Source organism: Podarcis melisellensis (assembly GCF_964234715.1).
Source record: "Podarcis melisellensis genome assembly, chromosome: 1".
Classification (NCBI taxonomy): Eukaryota; Metazoa; Chordata; class Lepidosauria; order Squamata; family Lacertidae; genus Podarcis; species Podarcis melisellensis.
Genome location: NC_138528.1, coordinates 102,672,117 through 102,694,449, shown reverse-complemented (window position 1 = coordinate 102,694,449; position 22,333 = coordinate 102,672,117). Strand labels below are relative to the sequence as shown.

General features: G+C 42.0%; 1 protein-coding gene across 6 annotated transcripts in view; it reads right to left on the bottom strand.

The window, feature by feature from the left end:
* Nucleotides 1-22,333, bottom strand: part of FMNL2 (formin like 2) — a 184,508-nt gene that overhangs the window by 29,964 nt on the left and 132,211 nt on the right. For all 6 annotated transcript variants that reach the window (XM_081928732.1, XM_081928736.1, XM_081928735.1 and 3 more), the window contains exons 7-11: nucleotides 16,042-16,150; nucleotides 14,923-14,999; nucleotides 14,467-14,560; nucleotides 8,582-8,656; nucleotides 3,118-3,228 (exon numbers count right to left, since the gene is read on the bottom strand). In XM_081928732.1, coding sequence (XP_081784858.1) covers nucleotides 3,118-3,228; nucleotides 8,582-8,656; nucleotides 14,467-14,560; nucleotides 14,923-14,999; nucleotides 16,042-16,150 — 466 coding nt within the window. The remainder of the gene's footprint in view (nucleotides 1-3,117; nucleotides 3,229-8,581; nucleotides 8,657-14,466; nucleotides 14,561-14,922; nucleotides 15,000-16,041; nucleotides 16,151-22,333) is intronic.

Below are 22,333 nucleotides of genomic sequence, written 5' to 3'. Positions count from 1 at the left end.
AGTTATAAACCATGAATGGAAGCTTGTCATGGTGTGTTCCTTCTCCCTCCTCCAATTCCCATTGATTCTGCTGGATAACAAGGTTAATCATGCACATCTTGCTCAGTTGTGGACTTAAAATGCATAATATTGGCAATGTGATCTATTCCAAATCACCATCAACCCTCCTCCCTCCCTCAAAAAAGCAATTTGTTTGAGTTACTTTTAAAAATACCCATCACATTATTCACCCTGACTTAAAAGGGGGCTCTGTGTAAGGAATTTTAAGAGCACTGCTGTTATGGCATTTCCATACCAGCAAAAGTGTTTTTCTTGAACTGAACTTACCAGCGGGGAGGGGTTGTTAGCCTAAGGTTGAATGAAAATAACTCAAAAGGGTTAGCTTGGGATGGTGCGTAAGTGAGTGTTTAAATGCGAAAAACAGTCCCCATGCTGCACTGTACCACCAGGAGAAGCATATTATATGGAACATAAAGTATTGTTGTCAGAATACATGAAAGAAGCTCTTGACTATGTTATACGATGGAACAAAGCCAAAAAGCAGCAAGAACAGCTGAATTCTAAGCAACAACAAAAAAATCTGTCTCCATGTTAAAAGTTCCTAATAATAGAGCACCATGGGAAGAGAGGAATGAAAAACACTTCAAGATGGAGAAATAGGACACAAGAACTTAACTGTAATTGGTACCCACAAATTCATAGCAGGTACGAGAGGAAAAAAAGTAATAAAAAGATGTTAATTTTGCTGTATAAGCCTAACCAAAGCCCATTGATTTATATTAAGAGGCCAGTATTATTTTATAATTTATATCACAGCATCGGTGCAAACGTTCAGACAATGTGACTACAATACATCAAGCCTAGAATTCATTCTATAGGAAGCAATTTAACCAACACAGCATTACATATCAGCTGCCGCTCTCATATTGGCTTTTCAAACCCAATTATGGACATCCCCATTTCTGAGATGGAAAGGAACTGGCTAGTCATTTTGGGACTCTAAGCTCCAGCTCTAAGCCACATGACTGAACACTCCTCACCCCCGGGTCAGAATTGCGTGCTGCACGTGGTGAACATCACTGGAAGAACAAACCACGTTTTTGTAGATCACAGTTCAACCTGCCTTAGGGAGATTGGCTGCAATGAGTAGATTAAGACAACCCAGGGCTTTTTTTCCCCAGCCAGAACTCACTGGAACTGAGTTCCAACGCCTCTCAGATGGGTGCCATTGCCATTATGAGAGAACAAGGGAGGTGTTCATGGAGAGTTCCGTTACCTCTTTTTCTAGAAAAATAGCACTGAGAAAACCAATTGTCCTTCTAAACAATTCAGGTGTCCCATTATAAAGTCTATGGATTCTAGGGGGTGGGTCCTAACTCTGTAATGAAGTGCATGCTTTGTATGCACAAGGTCCCAGGTTCAATCCCTGGTGTCTGAAACCCCGAAGTGCCAGTGCTAATCTGTGCAGACAATACTGAGCTAGATGAAAAACTGGGTCTTGATACACTTCTCAATGGAAGGCAGAGAAAGACACACACACCTCCATCTGAAATTCCAGGCCAGCAGAGCGACTGGTGAGTCATTGACAGTTAATGCAAACAATACAGACCTAGATGGACCAAATAACTGACTTGGTCATATAAGACAGCTTCCTATGTTGAGCGCTAAAAATGTGTGCAAAACTCAAGGAAGACAAGCGATGCAGGTGCAGAGAGAGGAATGGGTAACGACGACATAACAAAGCAGAAATTAGGAATATTATAGTGATACTGTAGTGGGGGATTTCAAGTGTGCAACTGAAGTTTCTTCTTCCTCTTGACAACAGTCCCATGTCATCCTTTGCTTCTTCTATCTCCACAGTTGTGGTTAACTCACGGCTGCCAAGAAGGCAACCACTGTATGATTTCCGCAACTGAACCACAGGGATGCAGAAGGAATAGAATCCTCAAAAGTCAGCACAGTTTTGGTCTGAGCGGTGTATGTCGCTCTGCTTCTCAAAAGAATGAGCAGGAGAAAGTGGGGAGCAGGAGGAGTCAGGGGAACAGAGAGAGCGTTGAGCTGCTGGGACTCCTGAAATGGATCCAGTTGTCTCAGCATTTAGGTCAGCGCAGTGGAGGTACACTGTAGCAGAAGCATTCCATTGGAGCAAAAGTCACTGCACCAGAAGTGTGCACAGTATATGGCTTCATTCACCTTTTCTTGGCATTGGAAGCGGGTGGTCACTGTGCATAAAATGCAGCGTTAAGAGGTGATTCTCCCTTCTGACTTCTTCCAGGTTTGTGGCTGGCTTTTACCTGGGGCCGGTTGCATTGGAGCAAAAGTCACTGCACCAGAAGTGTGCACAGTATATGGCTTCATTCACCTTTTCTTGGCATTGGAAGCGGGTGGTCACTGTGCATAAAATGCAGCGTTAAGAGGTGATTCTCCCTTCTGACTTCTTCCAGGTTTGTGGCTGGCTTTTACCTGGGGCCGGTTGCAGCCTCAAAAGTTCAACAAGCAAAAAAAACAGCAGCACAAGGCACTGGTCGACAGAAACTTGTGAGAGAATTTGGTCCTTTGGCACGGCTCATCAAGGAACAAATTGATATAAGGAGCCTGTGACACTGACGTTTGCAGCTGGAGCATGCATTTAGCTCATTGAGCACTAAACGCAGAATGGACATTTCTAAGGAAAGAATGGCATGGGAAACATTGGTCAAATGGGGTGGGCTACCTTTTGGGGACTGAGAGCTGCACTCCCTTTGTGGGGAAAGTATAAGATACTGGAAAAGTATAAGACATGGGAAAATATAAGATATAACTCAGAACAAGCAGGGGTGACCCCTAAGGGAGGAGGGTAGGTGGGTAAAACTGAGAAACATTCATTTTTCCCCTTGCATAAAGACCTCAAGCAGTGGATCAGGGTGTATTGATGGTGGTTGATTATTCATTGGATTGTCTTCGTGAGAAGCTTTTTATTTTAGTATAGCTAATGTCTGGCAATTGTTGTTGTTGTTTTAAAAAAAGTAAAGTAAAAGCAAAGAACTCCCTATGGCTCTTTTTAACACAGAAAGCAACAATGAATTCTCAGCATAATCATATCCAAGTACAGAACAAGCCAAAGCAGGCGGTACTCACATCTAGGTATTCATCCAGGCCTAGCTTAGTAAATTCATACTGGAGGTGAACTCTGAAATTCATGTCCTCTACTGAGTGAACCACTATGTTGATGAACTGCATACACGCCACCTGTAAAACAAGAACCATCAAAAAATGGAAACTGGTAGTGCTAACCCTTCATTTTGCACAGGGACAAATCATGTGCAGCAATGTTTGCTGCCTTGTATACCACCCGGATATTTTAAGACCACCTCAAGATTATGCCTGACAATTTGTGGGAGGTGGGGAACGAATTATACTTGACAAAATAGAAATAAAGTTTTCTGAGTAAGAAGCATGTGTCTTGAAGAAGGGGAGATGTCCTACAACATGTCTACTCAGAAGTAAATCCCGCTGACTGAATGCATTGGGCTCACTCCCAACAGGAAAAAGAGTATACTGCAAACTTAAGCTCTTCTTTAATGGCAATTCCTCTCACCAATTATTGCGTATGTCGTGCCTAGAATGGTGTGGATTTCAGAATGGGAACTGTAATCAGACAAATATGGTACAGTATGCAGAACGCAGCACTTTGAACACTTCAAGAGATCTGGCCTAAACACATTCAGTGAACTGGGACAGGGATAGTGAGAGTAGCGTTAACACAAGCAAAAAGCAGAAGACTGAAAATAAGTCACCCATTAGAAGTCATTTTCCCTGCTTCCTGGATAGATGATTAGATATAGATGATAGATAGATAGATAGATGATACATAGATGATACATAGATAGATAGATAGATAGATAGATAGATAGATAGATAGATGGATGATAGATAGATAGATAGATAGATAGATAGATAGATAGATAGATAGATAGATAGATAGATGATAGATAGATAGATGATAGATAGATAGATGATAGATAGATAGATAGATAGATAGATAGATAGATAGATGATAGATAGATAGATAGATAGATAGATAGATAGATAGATGATAGATAGATAGATAGATAGATAGATAGATAGATAGATAGATATAGATAGATGATAGATAGATGATAAATAGATACATACATACATAGATACATAGATAGATGATAGATAGATAGATGATAGAGCTACAGCAGTGGAAAATATAAACACTATCTGATCCAAATGTGGTGGAATGGTTTCAGACACTAATTCACAAAGGTATGACCAAGTTTTAAAGTTTCCATCATTAATATCTCTACTTCTCTCCCTTCATTCCAGCTACAAATCCAAAATCTGATTGATACAAACCAGCATTGCAAGAACAATTTATTTGGACTGAATAAATGGATGTTCTGACACACATTTCCACATGAGTGAGGCACATATTTAAGGATCATGAGCTATAGTTTACTGAAGCAAATTATCTGTATCATTTTAAAATGGCACTTCACACACTAACAGTGTCTAGGAATGCCTTTTCAATTTTTCTTTATTCCAGAAAACTTTGGGGGGGGGGCATTCTTCTGCCCAGGTGTCATGTCAAGTTAAAGGTCAGCAGCTTAGAGTGATCATTCTGTTTACGTCAGGTCTCAGTTGCTCAAGTTTCAAGAAGTGCTGTGGAGCCTTGTTTGACTCTTTTTTACACTGTTACGACAAATACAGCTTCTGTTCTGCTAATAAGCAACCAGCAAATACAAGGAACAGAAATGGTTCCCCCAGTACAGACGGGCTCAGAAACCAGTCATGGAAGGTCACCAGAGACTGGTTCTTTTCTTCCTCAACTTAGTTCCTCTCCCAAAGCTCTTGAAACACATGTCCCACAGGTGGTTTCCAGCGACATGCAGATCTTGTTAAACACCAGATGGCAACAGACATAGCTGATCTTTTTGCCCATGTGCCATTAATTCTCAAGTGGCTCCTTCTGCATAATTATTTCATTTTATGTCATTGGGGGAAGGTGGGGGCTTAATGTAAATGACCCAAAACTTTATTCACAATGAACAAAAGTCTTGACTCCCAGATGTAGCGCAAAAGCAGATCTCAAAAGTGCACTCTAAGGAGAAATGCTTCTTAAAATGATTCATGGTATTTTGCAAAAGGTAGACGGTTTATACTGCCCTAAGACAGAGAAAGGTTTAGTAACCAGTTCTGCTTGAAGCACCTACAGTCGAGGTTCAGCTGAGACTAATTTAACTGGTCAGATCTCATTGTCCCCAGCCTTTCAACAACTCCTGAAAAGGGGAGGATGGTGAAGAGCAAGCTTCCTCAACCTCGGCCCTCCAGATGGCCTACAACTCCCATGATACCTAGCTAGCAGCACCAGTAGTCAGGGATGGTGGGAATTGTAGTCTCAAAACATCTGGAGGGCTGAGGTTGAGGAAGCCTGAAGAGCTTCTTCCCAGAGCAACTGCACTGCATCTCATAGTGAACACTCTCTCTCAAAACCAATGATCCCTGCCTGTCTATGTATTGCTTTCTATTGTGCTGAATCTTTTACCATCAGTGCCTATCAGAATGGGATGTTCTTTGATTTGTTTCTCTGGAGTCTCTGCCACACAGTGGTACCAGATGCCCGCTGGGATTGGTAGGGTGGGAGACAGACTGACCAACACCAGGTGGAGCCAGAGACAAAGGCAGATGAAGCCAACTAACTCTATGTTTGTTTCCATCCTCCTCTGAGTTTCATAAAGGAGTTCAGACAAAGGAGGAAAAAGCTGGCAGCCAGTGTCCTGGACTGGTTGTAAGTAAGAGGAGGCAGGAGGAGGTTGGCAGAGTGTGATCTGAGTCTGTTGGGGAGGGGTCCCATTCACTCTAATGGATGAGCCTCCAGTGCTGTGCCTGGGCCCTACCATTGCTTATCTCCTTCCTTTCAAGCCCAATCTTGGAGGAAATGCGATCGTTCAAAATCCCTGGCATCCACAAGCTGAGCTTGCAAGATCTCTGCAGGGAGCTTCTGCCAGCCAGTGCAGTCAAACCAGAGCCTGATGGATCAGCTGACTTACTGCAAGACCACTTCCGACGTTCCCCTCCAGCCTCTTCACTGAAACTAACCACTAGTCCTCACTGTCTGAACTTGTGGGCTTTATTCATAACAAAAAGAGCCCTGTGGCTGGTGAGTCAACTAGACGTCGCCACTTTCTCCTCATTGCAGATGATCAGTCTGTTAGCTGCCCAAAAAAGTTAAAAATATTCTACAGTGGGGTTTTTTTTTATCTCTTACTTCCCTTGTGCAAGCAGCTGTCATGGTTTATAAAGGCACGCTATATCATATGACCATGCATGAAAAGGGTACTTGAGTTAGGACAACAGTCTATCATGAGTCTTGTGGAGAGGGGGGTGTTGGAGGAGTTCAACCCGGGGGAAAGGTCCTAATGAGTTGGGGGTGGTGATCAGGAATCCCAAGAGGAGTCTTAGATCCAGGGGAAGGCTGAGTGTGTGGTCAAGAGAATAGCACACCTAAGTGTCATGGGATATCCCAAGCTCAATGTCACTGCCAGCTGAGGTGGCTCAGATGTTTTTTCCCTGCCGGTGAGAAGCCACCTCTTTCGGGGGAAGCACTTAGGGATAAATCTGACAGCAAGCCAGCCCTGCCATCTCCACCTATTTGGGACCACCAGGTCTCCCCATTTGGCCCTAGTTTGTTTGACCAAGCCATGCCCTCCTGCCCCTACAACTGATGATGCAGGGAGGAAAAGACAAAGCTGAGCCAAAGGGGATTTGCACAGCACTTTGGAAGCCCCGACAATCAGATGGTCAGGGCCTGTGCACTACACACAACACTTGGCAAGTGACAATCAACTGACCATCCACACAGGCACCTGATGCCATTGTGATTGACAGGTGGAAAGCCCCGCCCACCTGTCAAACATAGCTCACAGGGGAATAGAATCTCCAGGTTCAGGGGCAATATACCTCTGAATGCCAGCTGGAAGAGGACATGAAGTCAGGAAGGACTGCTTGTATTCTGTGTCAGTGGACTTTTCAGAAGCATCTGGGTGGCCAATGTGGAAAGTAGGATGCTGGACTAGGTGATGCAACTAATCTTGTATTCTTAATTTATACGAGGGCTGGTTCACATACTACTGTCCCAATGAGGGAGTCTCTCTTCTTACTTTGGAAGACTGATGAAAGGACCCTTGCTCACTGATGGTCAGCGCAGGAGATTAGAGAGAATCCTAGGACAAACGTGCCTTGCTCCCTTGCACACACATGCTCCTTCCCAGTGAGAAAGAGGAGTGGCTTTTGCTGCCAAACACCAGCCTTTCCTTATTAGTAACGTCTAGAATTTTAAAAGTATTGCATTGCCTAAATGATCCAAAGTTGGTCTTCTCACACCAGAGAACACCTTTTCAAAGTGCTAAACCTTGGTGCCTTCATAGAAATTTCAGCAGTGGTAACAGGGCACAGATGGGTTCAGTTGCCAAACTTAACTTGTTAGCTAGAATTGTGGCCTTTTAATTTCATACTGGAACATATAGTTCACTTGCGTTGTCTGTTCTCAGTGTCTATTTTCTCTCCCAGTAAAAGGGGATGTGGGGATCAGTGACTAAACTAGGAAGAAGGAAACTGGTAAAATGGAAGTGGAACATTTGTCTGTAGAACAGGAAGAGGAATAGCATGCCACTTCCCCATCTATGATTTGGTTCATGAGGCATAAGCATGCTGTAGACTGCAAATATTTACTTCATTTCCCCTCTCAGTTAACACTGTTCCTTACTTTAAAATAAGCCTTCCCAGACCATGGCAAGTATCACTTTGACTTTTTAAGTCGGGGTAATCAACATGGTGCTTTCCACAACTTGTGGACTACAAGTCCCATCAGTCACAGTAAGCACAGCCAATGGGAAGAGATGACAGGCACTGTGGTTCATCAACATCTGGATGAACATATTGGCTACCCCTGGCTTACGCACTTTTTCTGAATCATAAATTTTTCAAAACTGCAACCTAGGACCGATAACTGGAGCCAATCAAGCTTTCCCATTAGGAAACACAGCAAAGAAATACAGAGAACACCAAGGAAGTATATCCTATGATTAAGTAGAAAGGAGCGTTTGCATGCAGCACTGCTTGGGGAGCAATGAAACAACTCCTATTGCTCATGCCTATTGCATTTCCCACACGGTCTTTGCCTTGCAGCCCTGTTGTTCATGGCCCTAGAAACAAGGGTTAGCATTCCAAGTGGGCCCATAAGCTTAGGTCCTCTGAATGGTGCTTACAGAACAGGCTTTCCCTTCTGTTCTCCCCACTGCAGCCCTCCCAAAAAGTGATCATGAGGTGCAGGAGACTCTCATGGATGGAGTGGAATGTGCTGCTGCAAAGGACTGCTCATGCTGAATACTTATGCATCCAAACCATATTCGTTTTGTCTTTGTTAATCTGGGTGAAGCTGAAAACCTCTTTTTTCTCTTTAGGTAGGCCCACTGCAGAAAGTTTTGAAACCCCCAATTTATATGCAAAATATACACTTAAAAGTAAACAATAACAATGATCCAAAGTGACACACGGTGACACATACAACACTCACCATGAAATCTATATTGTTATCTTCATTTCGAAAATGTTCCATCAGCTTCTCAAACCTCTGCTTTTCCCCACAAACCTGGAAAGGAATTGCAGAGAGGTTCCGTTATACATCTGTACACTAGAGGGAGTGCTAAAAACACCGCTGAATACCTCTTGGCATGTAACGTGCAAAATAAATGGGAGTTGTGAACTAGTCAAGTAGATATTCTGATACCACATATCCAGAATACTGCAGTCAGAAGTAGTGTCTGGGCAGAAATTGCTAAAATGTCCGTGAAAATCCAGACATATGGCAACCCGGTGTTGCCTTTGGCGATTTTCCTTTAAAATAACTCAAAAACATTTGTTTTCTTTTGCGCGATGTTGCCAAAAACAGCTCAACAACTTTGCCCAAAAAATGTTCAACAACTTTTCTGTCCAGATTTTCACTGTTGTGAAATATGGCAACCTTAACCACTATAAGCTTCTAAAATACAAAAGCACATGGAAAATCACTATTTAATTTAACTGGGGTGGGGTCATGTTTAGTAACCAAATTTGGTGCCTCTTTTATTTGCTCTTGCATCTACAAAGGCAAGTTAATCCTCATAATAGCAACTTTCTCATTGCTTTGCTCCTTTGGGTTTTAACAACACCTTAACACAGAGAAATTAAACCACTGAAACTATGACAGGGAAACTGTTCACCAGTATAATTATAACAGGTTAGGTTGCTGTGAAAGGTATAGAAGCAGTAAAAAAAAGAAGTTGGTAAACCTAGTGAAAAGCTTTGCCATTAGCATAAGCTCATTATGACCATTGATCTTGCTACAGCATGTATGATTTGTGTGATACAAAACGAGCAGCATGTAGGCCTAGACTTACTTAGGATCCTTCAATCATGTCCTATTAAAATAATAACTGATGATGTCAGAGTCAATCATATTGTTAATACTACAGCAGGTGTGGAGACCATAGGACCCTCCAAATACTGCTGAACTACAGCTCCCATTAACCCTGGCAATTGATCAGGCTTGCTAGCGGTGTTGGACGTTAGAGTTGACCAGCATCTACAGGACAAAACTTTTCCCATTCCTGCACTACAGAGGAAGCAGAGCTTAGAGCACAATCATGGAACTGAGGAAGGAGGGGTCTTCTGTGTTAGACCAGGGTTTTCTTTTTTTCAGCTGGAGCTCACAGGAGCTCCGATCAGGTGGACAACTGTGGCTCATCCCAGTCACTGCTAGGGATTTCTGATGGTGGCACAGAAATTCTCTACACAATCAGGGCAATCCATCTGGCAAGCTGCTCTAAAAATTGCGGAACACTTGCCAATTGGCAACTGGAACAGGCAGATCAAACCCTGGGACTCTGCTGAACTTTTGAGTTAAGTGAAAATGCGAGAATAAGACACAGAATTCAATTCAAAATGAACTCCTTAAGGCAGGGGAATCAGGAGGCAACCATGAATATGATCTAACTTTTAATATGCTTACGCGTTTAAACCTTCAAGTCACACTCTCTTAATTGTTCTGCTTTCTTTCTTTTTCTCCCACTACCCAGAGGTCACAATGACTTCTTTTTCTTCTTAGTACAATGGTCTAGTGTAATCAACCCATTTCACTCCAGGGTAGTACTATTTTGGGAGGGTGTTTCTTCCAGACTGGCATTGCGAGCTTACAGTTTGTTGGGGGAACAAAAGACCAGTTTTCTTGCAAGTTTCTGTTTAAGTAAATGGTTGTTTAATGTTTACTAGGCTGAAAATACTTTGGAATAAAAATAATACACACACCAAGAGGGCTAACATCATTTGCAGATTACATCTCCAGGCAAAGACGATTGGCTCATGTTTTCCAACGCGTCTTGCTGTTACTTATAAAATTAAATAGCTGAATTGACCAGTAAAAATGAAGCTGGCTTCTTATTTGCAATAAAATTCTCCTCCTGAGTTACGATACATAAATTTGAACCTCTATTAATCTCTGTAAGAGTCTGGGGTTCAACAATGGACCCTGCAGGTGGGAAAGTAATGAAAAATAAACAGCCACAGTTCACTTGCCAAGCACTGATCCTCAAGCTCACTAAAAAGTAATAAAAATAACTCCTTCACAGCTTTCTATCACAGGCCCAAAATTCTGATGCCATAACACTGCATTTACTTGTTGGTAAGCCCCATTGATTTCAATGGATTTTTTTCTCCAAGTGAGCATATTTTAGAATTGTAGCCTCGGCCAGACTAACCGAAGAACACGATGAGGGGCATGTTTAGCACCATCACTGTTGTTGTTGTTGTTGTTGTTGTTGTTGTTGTTGTTGTTGTTGTTGTTGTTGTTTTGAAAAGAATCCAGCCCTATGAAGCCCCAATCCAGGGCCACATTCTTGATTTGTGTTGGCATTGATCTGGTTTCCTGACCATAAATACTCCCTTCCATCTGTACTTTGGGGGCAAATAAGAGCGCAGACATTGATTTCTGTATGGCTGCTTTTCCTCCCAAATAAAAGTGGCAGAATTAAGCATGCTCCTTCTACAAGTAGAGCTCTCTTCAAGCTTTCAAGGCAATTTGTGAGACTGCATTAGGCTGGTCCACAACAGGGCCTTCTCGGTAGCAGTTCCCCATTTACAGAAAGCCCTCCCCTAGAGAGATGAGCCTGTCTGCCTTTAGTATTAACATTCAGGAGGAATTTAAAAGCATCCCTGCTTATCCAGGCATTTGATGTCTGGAAGATACTGTTCCTGGGAATTTGGAAATCATTTGCTGTTTAGGATATCTGGATGCTTTTAAATGTTTTCAAACATTTTTTTAAAAAAATTAAAATTTAATTGTGTTATTTTGCGTTTTTGTTGTTTGCCACCCTGGGCTCCTTCGGGAGGAAGGCTGAGGTATAACATGATAAGCAAACAAACCAACCTGGAAGGGGGGGGAAGAGAGAGAGTTGAGTCTGAAATATGACTGTCAGACAATTTATTGCATGACGGATGGTAGCTACAATTCATTTCTTATAAATAAAACCAAATTTGATGCCATATAACACAAAGAGAGAAATACAGCCTCCCTTAAACTGAAGAGAATGCTAACAATCCTGACTCATCCATCCATTTATATTGTATAGCTGCTCTTCAGAAGAGTTGTTCTGTACAAAATAATAATGATAAAAATTAAATTTAAAAAATGAAGATCAACCCATACTCCAGTTTTAATGTAACTGCAATATATCTATAAACTTGGTATCCCAGGATGTTTTAGAGGCTGCATTAAACTAGATTAAACTACTGGAACCAGCTCAATATGTCTGCCTGACTTCCTGTCCCATTTAGCTGCTCGTAAATATCAGATAACAGACCTTCATATATCATTTTAATGTAGTGCAGAGGAACTTTCTTTTGACACACAGTGGCCAAACAATGTGCTGGGATTGTAATGAACGTCATTTATTAAGCCTGGAACTGGGGGAAAGAGCATGCTGGTATTCAAACTGGATGAAGCATAGCTCTTCTCAAGGACAACTAAGGCTACAATCCTAATTCCACTCCCCTGGGAGAAAGACCCATTGAATACAGTGCGAATAATGTCTGCGTAGATATGGTGAGGATTGCACTAAAATGAAAGAACAGTATAGGAAACAAGAGCAGACAAAACAGAAAGCACAAAAAATCCCTTTAGTGCCAAAGGCTCTTCTATATCCTTTGAAACAGGTGAATCATTATTTTTATATGAACCACGACAGCTCGGTTCTCAGATGCATTCCAAAAGGAATGTATTCATTATGCACTGCTGCCTAAACTTAGCAAAAACCAAGTGTGTGTGTCTGTGTGTGTGTGTGTCTTAAAAATGAGCTGGTACATGGAAATATGCTGCAGATTCAAGCCTTTGTCACAATTCGCTAATGAGATCACAGGAGGTCCTTCTGCCCCGAATGGAAACAACAAATGGCAGCAGAGAAGAACTCTAATCTCTCTCGCACATTCGCCTCTTATGCCTCCTCCCCACAGCATTCAGGCACAGCCTCAAACACACACCTCCTTTCCACTCACCAGTTCATATATTCCCTACCTAGCTCAGACCTCTCTGTCCCACAAAAGGGAATGAGCAGCTTCTGTCTTCATTCTTAAAAGGCAATTTGACAGGAGCTTGTCACAGAGTACTCCCTCCTTAGACTGAAGACTCTAGCTTACCCTCCATTTTGAAATGATCCTGGATTGAGTGAAGTGTGTGTGTGTGTGTGTGTGTGTGTGTGTGTGAAGTTTGGCCTGCATTTATGACTTTAACTTCTTCTTCTTTTTTTAGCCGCTGTTTTAACAGTCTTAAACTTAACTTGGCTCTGGCTTTAATAGTTGGTTTTACTGTTCTGCCCATTCAAAATCATTGCCTATTACTATACCCTATAATAACTACACACTATAATTATTTAGTGCATTTATTCTTGGTTTAACCTCTCATTTGCATGCAGTTCTGGGAACCCTTCGAGTTCGAAGAGAGGGATAAAAATGGAGGAAATAAATTTTAAATGTGTATTTCTTGGATGGATGCAAGAGATGCTGGGGAAGCATCCTGCTCTGTCAGCAGCTGCTCAAGTTCAGTCACAGTTCCACTGGACATCATGCTGTTTAATGTTTTCATGTGTATTTTCCAGGTATTTCCATTTCTTACTCCAAAAGCACTGTTGGCGGGGGGAGGGGTTCTACTCACACTACTACATCCCTCATGCTTCTCTGTGACTCCACAGCCATCTATGGACCAGTCAATGTCCTACTACTATCTCCATAGAGGGCTTCCAAGTTCACAATTCTACCGGAAATTTAATAATAAAATGGTAAAGTATATGTTTCGCAATGTTACCTGCTAATTAGGTTGATCTATTTAGACCTGGGATGGGGAACCTGGGGCCCTCCAGATGTTTCTGGACTACAGACCCCCAAATTAAAAGAAACCTAACTCAATGTGCTAAAAATATGTGGGTTTCATATACAAAACAGCCCAATGTGTTTTGGCCAATTATCATTTAACTGGCGACAGCTAATGTGAATGAGAAAGATATTTACCCGAGAACTCTGTGGGCTGTTTTTGTCAATTTGACCTCTGAAGGTTTTTGAACAACAGTGGGGCAAAACATGTTGGCTTGTTTTGAAAATAAAATCCCTACCAGTGAAGGAAGTGAGGCAAAATAAGGGAGAGGGTGCTGGAAAGAAAGGAGGGGGAGGGAGAAGTGCAGAGGAAAGATCAGTCAGATGGGTCAAGGATTTTATTTGCAAGGTTGGAGAAATAGATAAGACTGCTTAGAGTCATGGAACTGTAGGATCTGGCTCAGTTGCAGCATGGTGCTGATAATGGCCAAGGTTGCAAGTTAGACAGCTGCATAATCCTGCATTGCAGGGGGTTGTGAGCCAATGTTATGTATTATAGACCCAAAATGCAAGACCTGTGCTCCTTCACACTCCCTTCTTTATAGTTGCTTTTAACCATTTGTCCTTGTTTTTATCTTTTTACGTTATGTATGATATAATCACCTTCTAACTACCAGTTTTTATCCCTTACTTGTTTTAAGTCTTAAGTGTTCACTTTATCCGTAAGTTTTATCTTATGCTGGTCTGTGACCGAAATAAAAGCTTGATGCTGATACTATGCATTATGAACCATGCGATGTGACATTAATTAAGATCCTGCTTCTAGATTCAGTGTGAACTAGTGTCACAAACTAATTTGCACATGGAGGCTAATGTTCACCACACCAGAAGCGGCATGAGATAAGCATGCTGAAATGTGTCCCCATGATGCACATGTATGAACAGCTACATTAGTCTCAGGCTGGGCCTCATGAAATAAAGATGAGCCGCTGAGCTCCGGCAGACCTTATCCAAAGCAGCTGTACAAGGCACATGGCAATCTCTGATGAAACAAGAGCAACCTACCTCTTTAAAATTATCAAAGGCAGACAAAATGATTTCGTGCCCTCCTCTTACAAGACAAACTGCTGCCAACAGTTCTAAGACCAGCGCCTTTGTTCTGTGCAAAGGAAGGAAGAGAGAAATCAATGAGAGCAATGTGATGACTCAGCTTTCGCAAGATGGATGTGACGGCATCTGAGAATAATATTTCTTTAATATTCAGCTGCTGCTTCAAAAGAATGACCCTGCTATTAGCTTCAAGCAAGATGTTGCAAATGCTCAGTACCTCGGCGGGTCATAGAGTTGTTTGTGTCAAGTTAAGCGATGGCAACTTTAGATTAAAGCAAACCAGCTGAAGGAGGAATTAATCAGGGACTATAGCATATGCAAATGAGGGGCTTCTCACAGAGCAACTTCCAAGCAGGAAAAACTAATCATCACCACACACAAAATTTCCCACACAAAAGAGGAGCCTTTTACCTGGGATTCTTGTTGTTCAGGCTTAGTGCAATTTCATTAACAGCATGGGGGTGCGACATGACCATATTGAACCCGTACTAAAACAGAAATTGGAAATAAGAGTTCAGTGTTTGGAATGCATTATTATCTTTATTAAAAATCCACAAACCTGGGCAATTTCACACATTTCTTGATAGTGAGTGCAAGTTTGCTACTGAATGTAACTTAATTAAACTGGGAATTAGAGCCAATCCAGGCTTTTTGGCAAGTGTATCTATATGATGTTTGTACATTAGGGTTGCCATATTTTGAGGAGCAAAAAATGACGACTCTCATTTTAAATATCCCTACTATAGGTAGGCTATAGAGACTGTGATATATTGCTGAGGGGGGCAGAAGAAGAGAAGAGGAAAGCAAGTCTTTAACCTCCAGTTAAGTCTTTGTCTCATCCAGAAAGTATAGCCAGATATATTTTGGCAAATTTAAAAAATCTACCCGGAAAGAAATTTTACCCTGAAAAAGAGGACTTGTCATGGAAAAAGAGGACACGTGGCAACCCTATACATCTAAATACGACTGACCACAAGATTCAGTCTGAATTCTGATTTGGTGTTTAGAAAGCAACGCACCTTAATCCAAAGCAGTTTGTAGGTTGTCCAATTCAGCTCAGGGTCAATCCAAGTCTGCTTTGTTTCCCCCTACCAATTGACTATTAATACCACCAAGAATGCATCCTGACTGTGTCAGGAATTAATGCCAACTTTTTTACCCAGTTTCAGTTGCAGAATGCTTGGTTGATCTGCCAAAAACGTACCATGTTTTATATTACTATGTCATACTCCTAGTAGGCCCAATTAAATCAATGGATATGGAAAACCTACGTCTATTTATTTCAGTCTACTATGAGTATGACGTAGAGACAAGCCTTTAATAATTATCAGTAGTGGGAGTCACAGGGATAACCACTATTTTTGTTTTCTCTCCATAGCTTTCAGTTATAGTGCTTTACATAATATTTTGTGCCCACATGACTCAGCCTACTACATTTTTATAAGCATGGACACCTGCTTCCTTTACTGAGAGAAGGAACACAATCCATCCCATTGAAATAAGTTACCAAAAGAACTAAAGTTTCGTTACCTGGTAATTCATGATGGCACGTAAACACATGATGCAGACATGGACATCATCCTTTTTACTCACTAATCTTGAATTTTTAAGTGTTCTTCTGCTTGGTAAGGTGTTATACCTGCAAAGAGAAGATATTTGGCTATTAACAAAAACTGATTTTCCATCCGTTCTCTGCCATCACCTGTGAAGATACTCAAGCAGTCTCATTATTAATAATGACAACAACACAACAAAATAGTGACAGCAGCAGCATTTCAGTCTTGCATCAGCATTTCAGTTGCTGCAAAATATTTGTATTAGTGTCATGAACAAATTAACAAAGTTAGCTTCTTATCATACCATGGAATCATAGTTGGAACGGTTAGAAGACATTTCAGTAGAACTGTTAACTGGTGCCTTATACAACAGATCTGGATTCAGTTGGATTATTTTTATTCAGTTGTGTGACATACTCAAAGGCCTTTATGCTATGAGAAAAGGATTGGAATACAGTAATTCCCAGTATTTCTGCATTCTCTCAAGCACCTGTCCTTCTACCTTTTCTGAGGTTAACAGATGCACTAAGAAAGCCGACATCTTTGCAACAACAAGCGAAGATGTGCTAGTTTAGCAGCTGTTTACATTGTGATTACAACCTGCCACCTGTCAGGTCTTGGCACTCCGTCAATGTATGATGTCTGGAGTAATCACTTAATCACTGCTGTGGTACTTTAGGTCCTAGCAAAGCCATACATTCTTTCCGAATAAACTCTCTAGCTGTCAGTTTCTTGCCAAGTGTCACTCATCCAAAGAGCTACATGTTGCATGAAAGGCAGGAAACGTTAACACCAATGTTCTTTGGCTTCATCTTGTATCTGCCTACACAACTGAGTTCCATACAAGCCTATTCAATACTTTAACGGGGATTTTCTCGAGCTGCACAGAGAGCAAACCTACATGTACATTGAAAATCCACAGCAGATTCTCCCCAAGTCTGTAGCTTCAACCTCCACCACACTAGAAATTCAGCACCCGATTCAGTTTTACAGTGTTTCTGCAGACTTTGCTCACATATCTTCAAAGCAATGCTAACCCCTGATCTGTGACGGTGGAAAGAAGAGCACACCCTGCCCACCAGCAGTGTTGCTGCTGACAGAAGTTGTCATAAGTCATGGGTAGGATAAAGAGCCATCCCATTTCCTAGTAAAGGGTTTAATCCAGGCCCCTCTGCTTCACTAGCCTGGAGTTGGCACCACAAGACAGTGGAGAACTACCACCACCTCCACCCACATTCCACCCTGGCCAGCGGGGCTGTAGAGTTGGCAAGAAACCCCCTGCCACCACCACCCCTAGTTAGCACTGCACTCTTTCAAGTGTATATTCATGACTATAAGGGCTAAAGACTTTCTTTTTAAAATGGAGAAAGATAAACAAAAGCTGAGATTCTCAAGAACCTGGGTTTGGTGCCCACTAGCTTACTGTGGCTTTCCTGCACTCACTCAGCCCTGCATGTAAAATTCTATCAGCTCTCCATTCATCCCCCCACCTCATAAAGCTCTGTGCTAAAGCAGAGCCTCCTTCTAAAGGTCCTGTAATAATAAGTTTACACAGAACATATCGGCTGCCATGGTTGGTTGGATGGTTAAGCTTAGAAGTGCTATTACATACTTGGATTCTACAGAAACACACACACACACACGTTGGACCCAGGCCCAGTTCTTCCATGGCCTCCATTTACTTATTTAATATTCATGGGAAACTGTTTTCATTAGTCAAGTTACAACAGCACTCTGCATTTAAAAAACAACAACAACCATCATTGTTAGGAAAAATATACTTTTATTAACATGTTTTATCTACAGTATCATTTTAACATGCGGATATAAATGTTCATAGATTAGGTGCTTTTTAATAACCTGCTCTTTCTAATTGCCAAATAAAACAACCTAGCACTATTCAACCTAGCCAAATAAAAGCTAATTATTCTAAAATTGTTTTAGCTGTTGCTTTTAATGGCCATCTTACTAAATCATCCTAGCGTAATTTAACCGGGGCTGAAATACTACACAAGGAGCAAGTCTTGTTGAAGTATATGAAGCCAAAATATATAGGTCTGGATGCAATTATCATGATGTCTGCATTTAAACTGAAAACCTTACTTACCAGTATGAAAGAAACAGACATTCAATATTCCCGAGCTTCATGTTAATAGAGAAAATGTTTCCATTTGTTCTATACCAACTCTCTGCCAGGTCTCATTGGCAGTTACCATCATGTGATAATTAAATTCGATATGAGAACATCACAGCCTTTGTTCTCACTGGATATTCTCATAAGCAAGCATGCCAGTCCACCGAAGACAGCTGGTGCCTCAGACCAACATATTTTGGGGAAAATTCATATCCTATACCATTTATTGAACACTGAATCTGAAACTTTGGAGGGAGGGATAATTCAGGACCACACCTACACCACTGTTCTGAGAGCTTTCACAGGGTGAGATTCACAATTTTCTCTAAACATGTATCTCTGACTCAAATGTCAGTCGATAAATCAGGGCATTGTACATTAGATATTACTTAAATTTGCAATGAACAGAAATAACAAACAATTGATATCTCCCTCTGACACAAAATAAATGTAGCTGTATACTCTCTGCTGAGAATAAATAGCAGAGTGAAAAAGACTTGGGTACATTCATGAAAAATATATATTTCTGATAGGTGGAAAGATGAAATAAAATATTATCTTGTGCTGTGAAGCAGGCCTTGCAGAGATCTGTTCCTCACTGCTCATATATGCTTCATCGTGGTAGCACATGATATATGTTATTTCAGCTCTAATGTCAACTGTCTAAGCTAGTTTATGCTACAGCTTGGAAAAGCTATTTTAAAAAGTGCATTACTGCCATAATTTCCAATGTTCATATAACTACCCATTTTTATTAGCCACCCTCTTCTACTAAAATATTATCATAAATGGAACCAGGAACAGCTACTTAAAAAATGGAATGCTATTAAAGAACATATGAGTTGGGACTCCGCAGTATAACTCCCTTCAGGCCAGCTCTCAGACTGAGCATGTAAATACAGGGCAAAGCTCATTTTGCTTTCTGGACTCAAGTGCACCACTTATAAGGTTATCTAGAAGATTGTGCTCTCCCATGCAAGCCTGTCTGGGTTGTAAGAACTCTGAGAGCGCCCCTTCTTTCTGTTCCATCAACACCTGAAGTGTTTGGGTAGGAATTTGATAGGTGGTATTCTCATTGATTGCCCTCAAACTCTGGATCTCCTTGCCAAGGAAGGCCCTTCTAGTCCTGAGGTGACTTGAGGATAACATTCACCCTTGGGCCAATCCTCCAAGGCCAGATACCAGTGGTGGGTGCAACCACACCACCCTCTTGCATACGCCCAGGCATAGAACACAAAGAGACAGCTGTCTGGTCAGCTGAGGAAGGGAGGCTATTGTCTTCTTCCCATTCATCATCTGGGGCACTCTGCCCCTAACCCCCCTACACTTCTATTAAGAAAAAAGTCACTGTGTGCAATCCAGGTTTCCAGAATGGAAAATTAACACCAATTTATGTTGGTGAAATGAGTATTCTGGGCTGAATACCAGGCAAGAGTCATTACAGCTGGCAAATCTACAGCCAAGCTGAAGGGACACTTATTTAATGGCCTCTGTTAATAAGGAAACACTTTACATTAACCAGCTACAGGAGTGGAAGAGACTGAAAATTCCTAATCTGGATGTTTATTTCTCAGTGCTATGAGCAATGTGGAATGTGTGTGGATATTCCCTGAAGTTATCCATTTCAATTATTACATTAATTGGCAGAGGGCCTTCTTGGTAATGGCGCCCGCCCTGTGGAACACCCTCCCATCAGCTGTCAAAGAGACATTTAGAAGACATCTGAAGGCAGCCCTGTTTAGGGAAGTTTTTGATGTGTGACATTTTAATGTATTTTTAATCTTTGTTGGAAGCTGCCCAGAGTGGATGGGGAAACCCAGCCAGATGGGTGGGGTAAAAATAATAAGTTGTTGTTGTTGTTGATGATGATGATGATGATGATGCTAAGATTAAGATAAACTTAAGTAAGGTCATCAAAGGAAATTTTCACTTCCATTCTCTCCACTGCAGCCCCTATCCCCATATTCTCAGAAAGTCTCTCCAGAGGATCAGTGGCCCTCCTGAACAAATCTGGGATGGGGTGAAGGGAGCTGTTGGAGAAGACGACAAGGGCCCAAGCTTGGGTGTGCCTCCATTCAATTTTGGACAATTCCCCACTCCAACTTCCACTAGCAACCCCTTGTGCAGTATCCCACATTGTTCAGGACCCCACACCCAACTCTTAGAAGAGGCTGCAGAGAGAGAAGGGGTAAGACACATTCCTTCTGTGAACTTCATTAACATGTCACCGTATCTTAGGTTGCAAGCCATATCAGCACATTAGGTTTCTCTATCTCAGCAGTTGAGAAACAAGTGGGGATTGTTTCTGACACTTTGTGGATAAAGATCCATATATATGAGAATAGAAAACAGAACGTTGCTCTTGATCTTTGCTTATTTGGCATGACTTAGCCTCAAGTTTATTGCTTTGACAATGGCTGTAAGATGTGGGCATATTTTTGGTGCTTTTCAACTGTCAGCAGATATCAGAGCTTTAGTATGTATCTCTATCTTCAGCATTCCCTCTGTTTTGTTTGCTTTATAGTGGCAGAAAACACTGGTACCCAGTGGAGACATTTCACTTAAAGGAGGTCTTGACATCACACACACACAGACACACACCCCAACTGAATCTAGGGTGGGTGAGATTATGCCCCCTTGTCTTTCACTGCTTTCTTTTCATTTCTTGCTACCAAATGTTAGGGCAAAGAAAAGCTCTTAGACGAGCTGCTGATTTTCATTTTTCTTCTGCTGCAAGTCAGAGATGATGCCTCTGATAATATATTTATTTTAGTAATTAATATCACATGTTTCCCTTTTTGCCCTTCAGTTGTGCTTTTTTCTTTCTCTCCTTCAAAGGCACATTCTAAAGCTAGAGAAGCCTTGGGGTGGGAAGAAATCCACCCTGTCCATATTTCTCTAGCTTTAGAGGTTTTCTTACTTCCAGAGAATGAGCTGCAAAGCACCCAGGTCAAAGCTCACCAGGGCCATAGATTTTTAGGCAATCCCACTATCTTTCAGCCTCAGTGCTGCGATCCCGAAAATTTATATTGTTGTATGGGTAATGCCAATGAAGCACTTTCAAAAGTCTTAAAAATGCTATAGGTAAAGGTAAAGGTAAAGGTACCCCTGCCCGTACGGGCCAGTCTTGACAGACTCTGGGGTTGTGCGCCCATCTCACTTAAGAGGCCAGGGGCCAGCGCTGTCCGAAGACACTTCCGGGTCACGTGGCCAGCGTGACATCGCTGCTCTGGCGAGCCAGAGCCGCACACGGAAACGCCGTTTACCTTCCCGCTGGTAAGCGGTCCCTACTTATCTACTTGCACCCGGGGGTGCTTTCGAACTGCTAGGTTGGCAGGCGCTGGGACCGAGCAGCGGGAGCGCACCCCGCCACAGGGATTCGAACCGCCGACCTTTCGATCAGCAAGTCCTAGGCGCTGAGGCTTTAACCCACAGCGCCACCTGCGTCCCTTAAAAATGCTATAGAACAGGTAGCTATTATATTAGGACTGATGAAAACAGCACATTTTGTTGTTGTTGAGAAATAGCTGTTGCTTCTCTGCATGAAGAGGGGAGTTCATAGTAGCCTCTTTCCCCCCGCCCCACACCTTTGCGTACATGCATATACAGAGGTATTAGACAGCGTGAACCATCTTTCCCATTTCAAGCTTTTCAGCACAACTGCTCAAATGCTCACGATGTGGGATTCGATCCAGACATAACGATGCTAAACCACAGAAATCAATGGGACTTAAAACAGTCTTGATTAAGTGAAACCCTGTTGCTTTAATAGGCCTACTCCTTCCACTGCACCATTCTCAGCAAATGATTTTGCAGGGACTTAACAGTCTAGGGAATGTGGAAGCAGAGCCCTGCTGGAGAGGAGAAAACTTTGCTGTGGAAGGATGGCTAGCCTCTTTTTCGCCTAAATTGCCAGCTGTGATGGCAACAATGAAAAACAGAAAACGAATGCCCATTCAGAAGCAGCAGCAACCTCAGGGGAGCAGTGGTAGGGCACAGAGGGTGTGTTGCCTTCAATAACATGATCAACAGACATTAGGCAAGAGGTGCTTCTGACATTCTATACAGCAAGAAATAAATGCGCTTCCCCAAGTAGAAAAATACTGCACTTTGGTTGCTCAGAAATTACAGT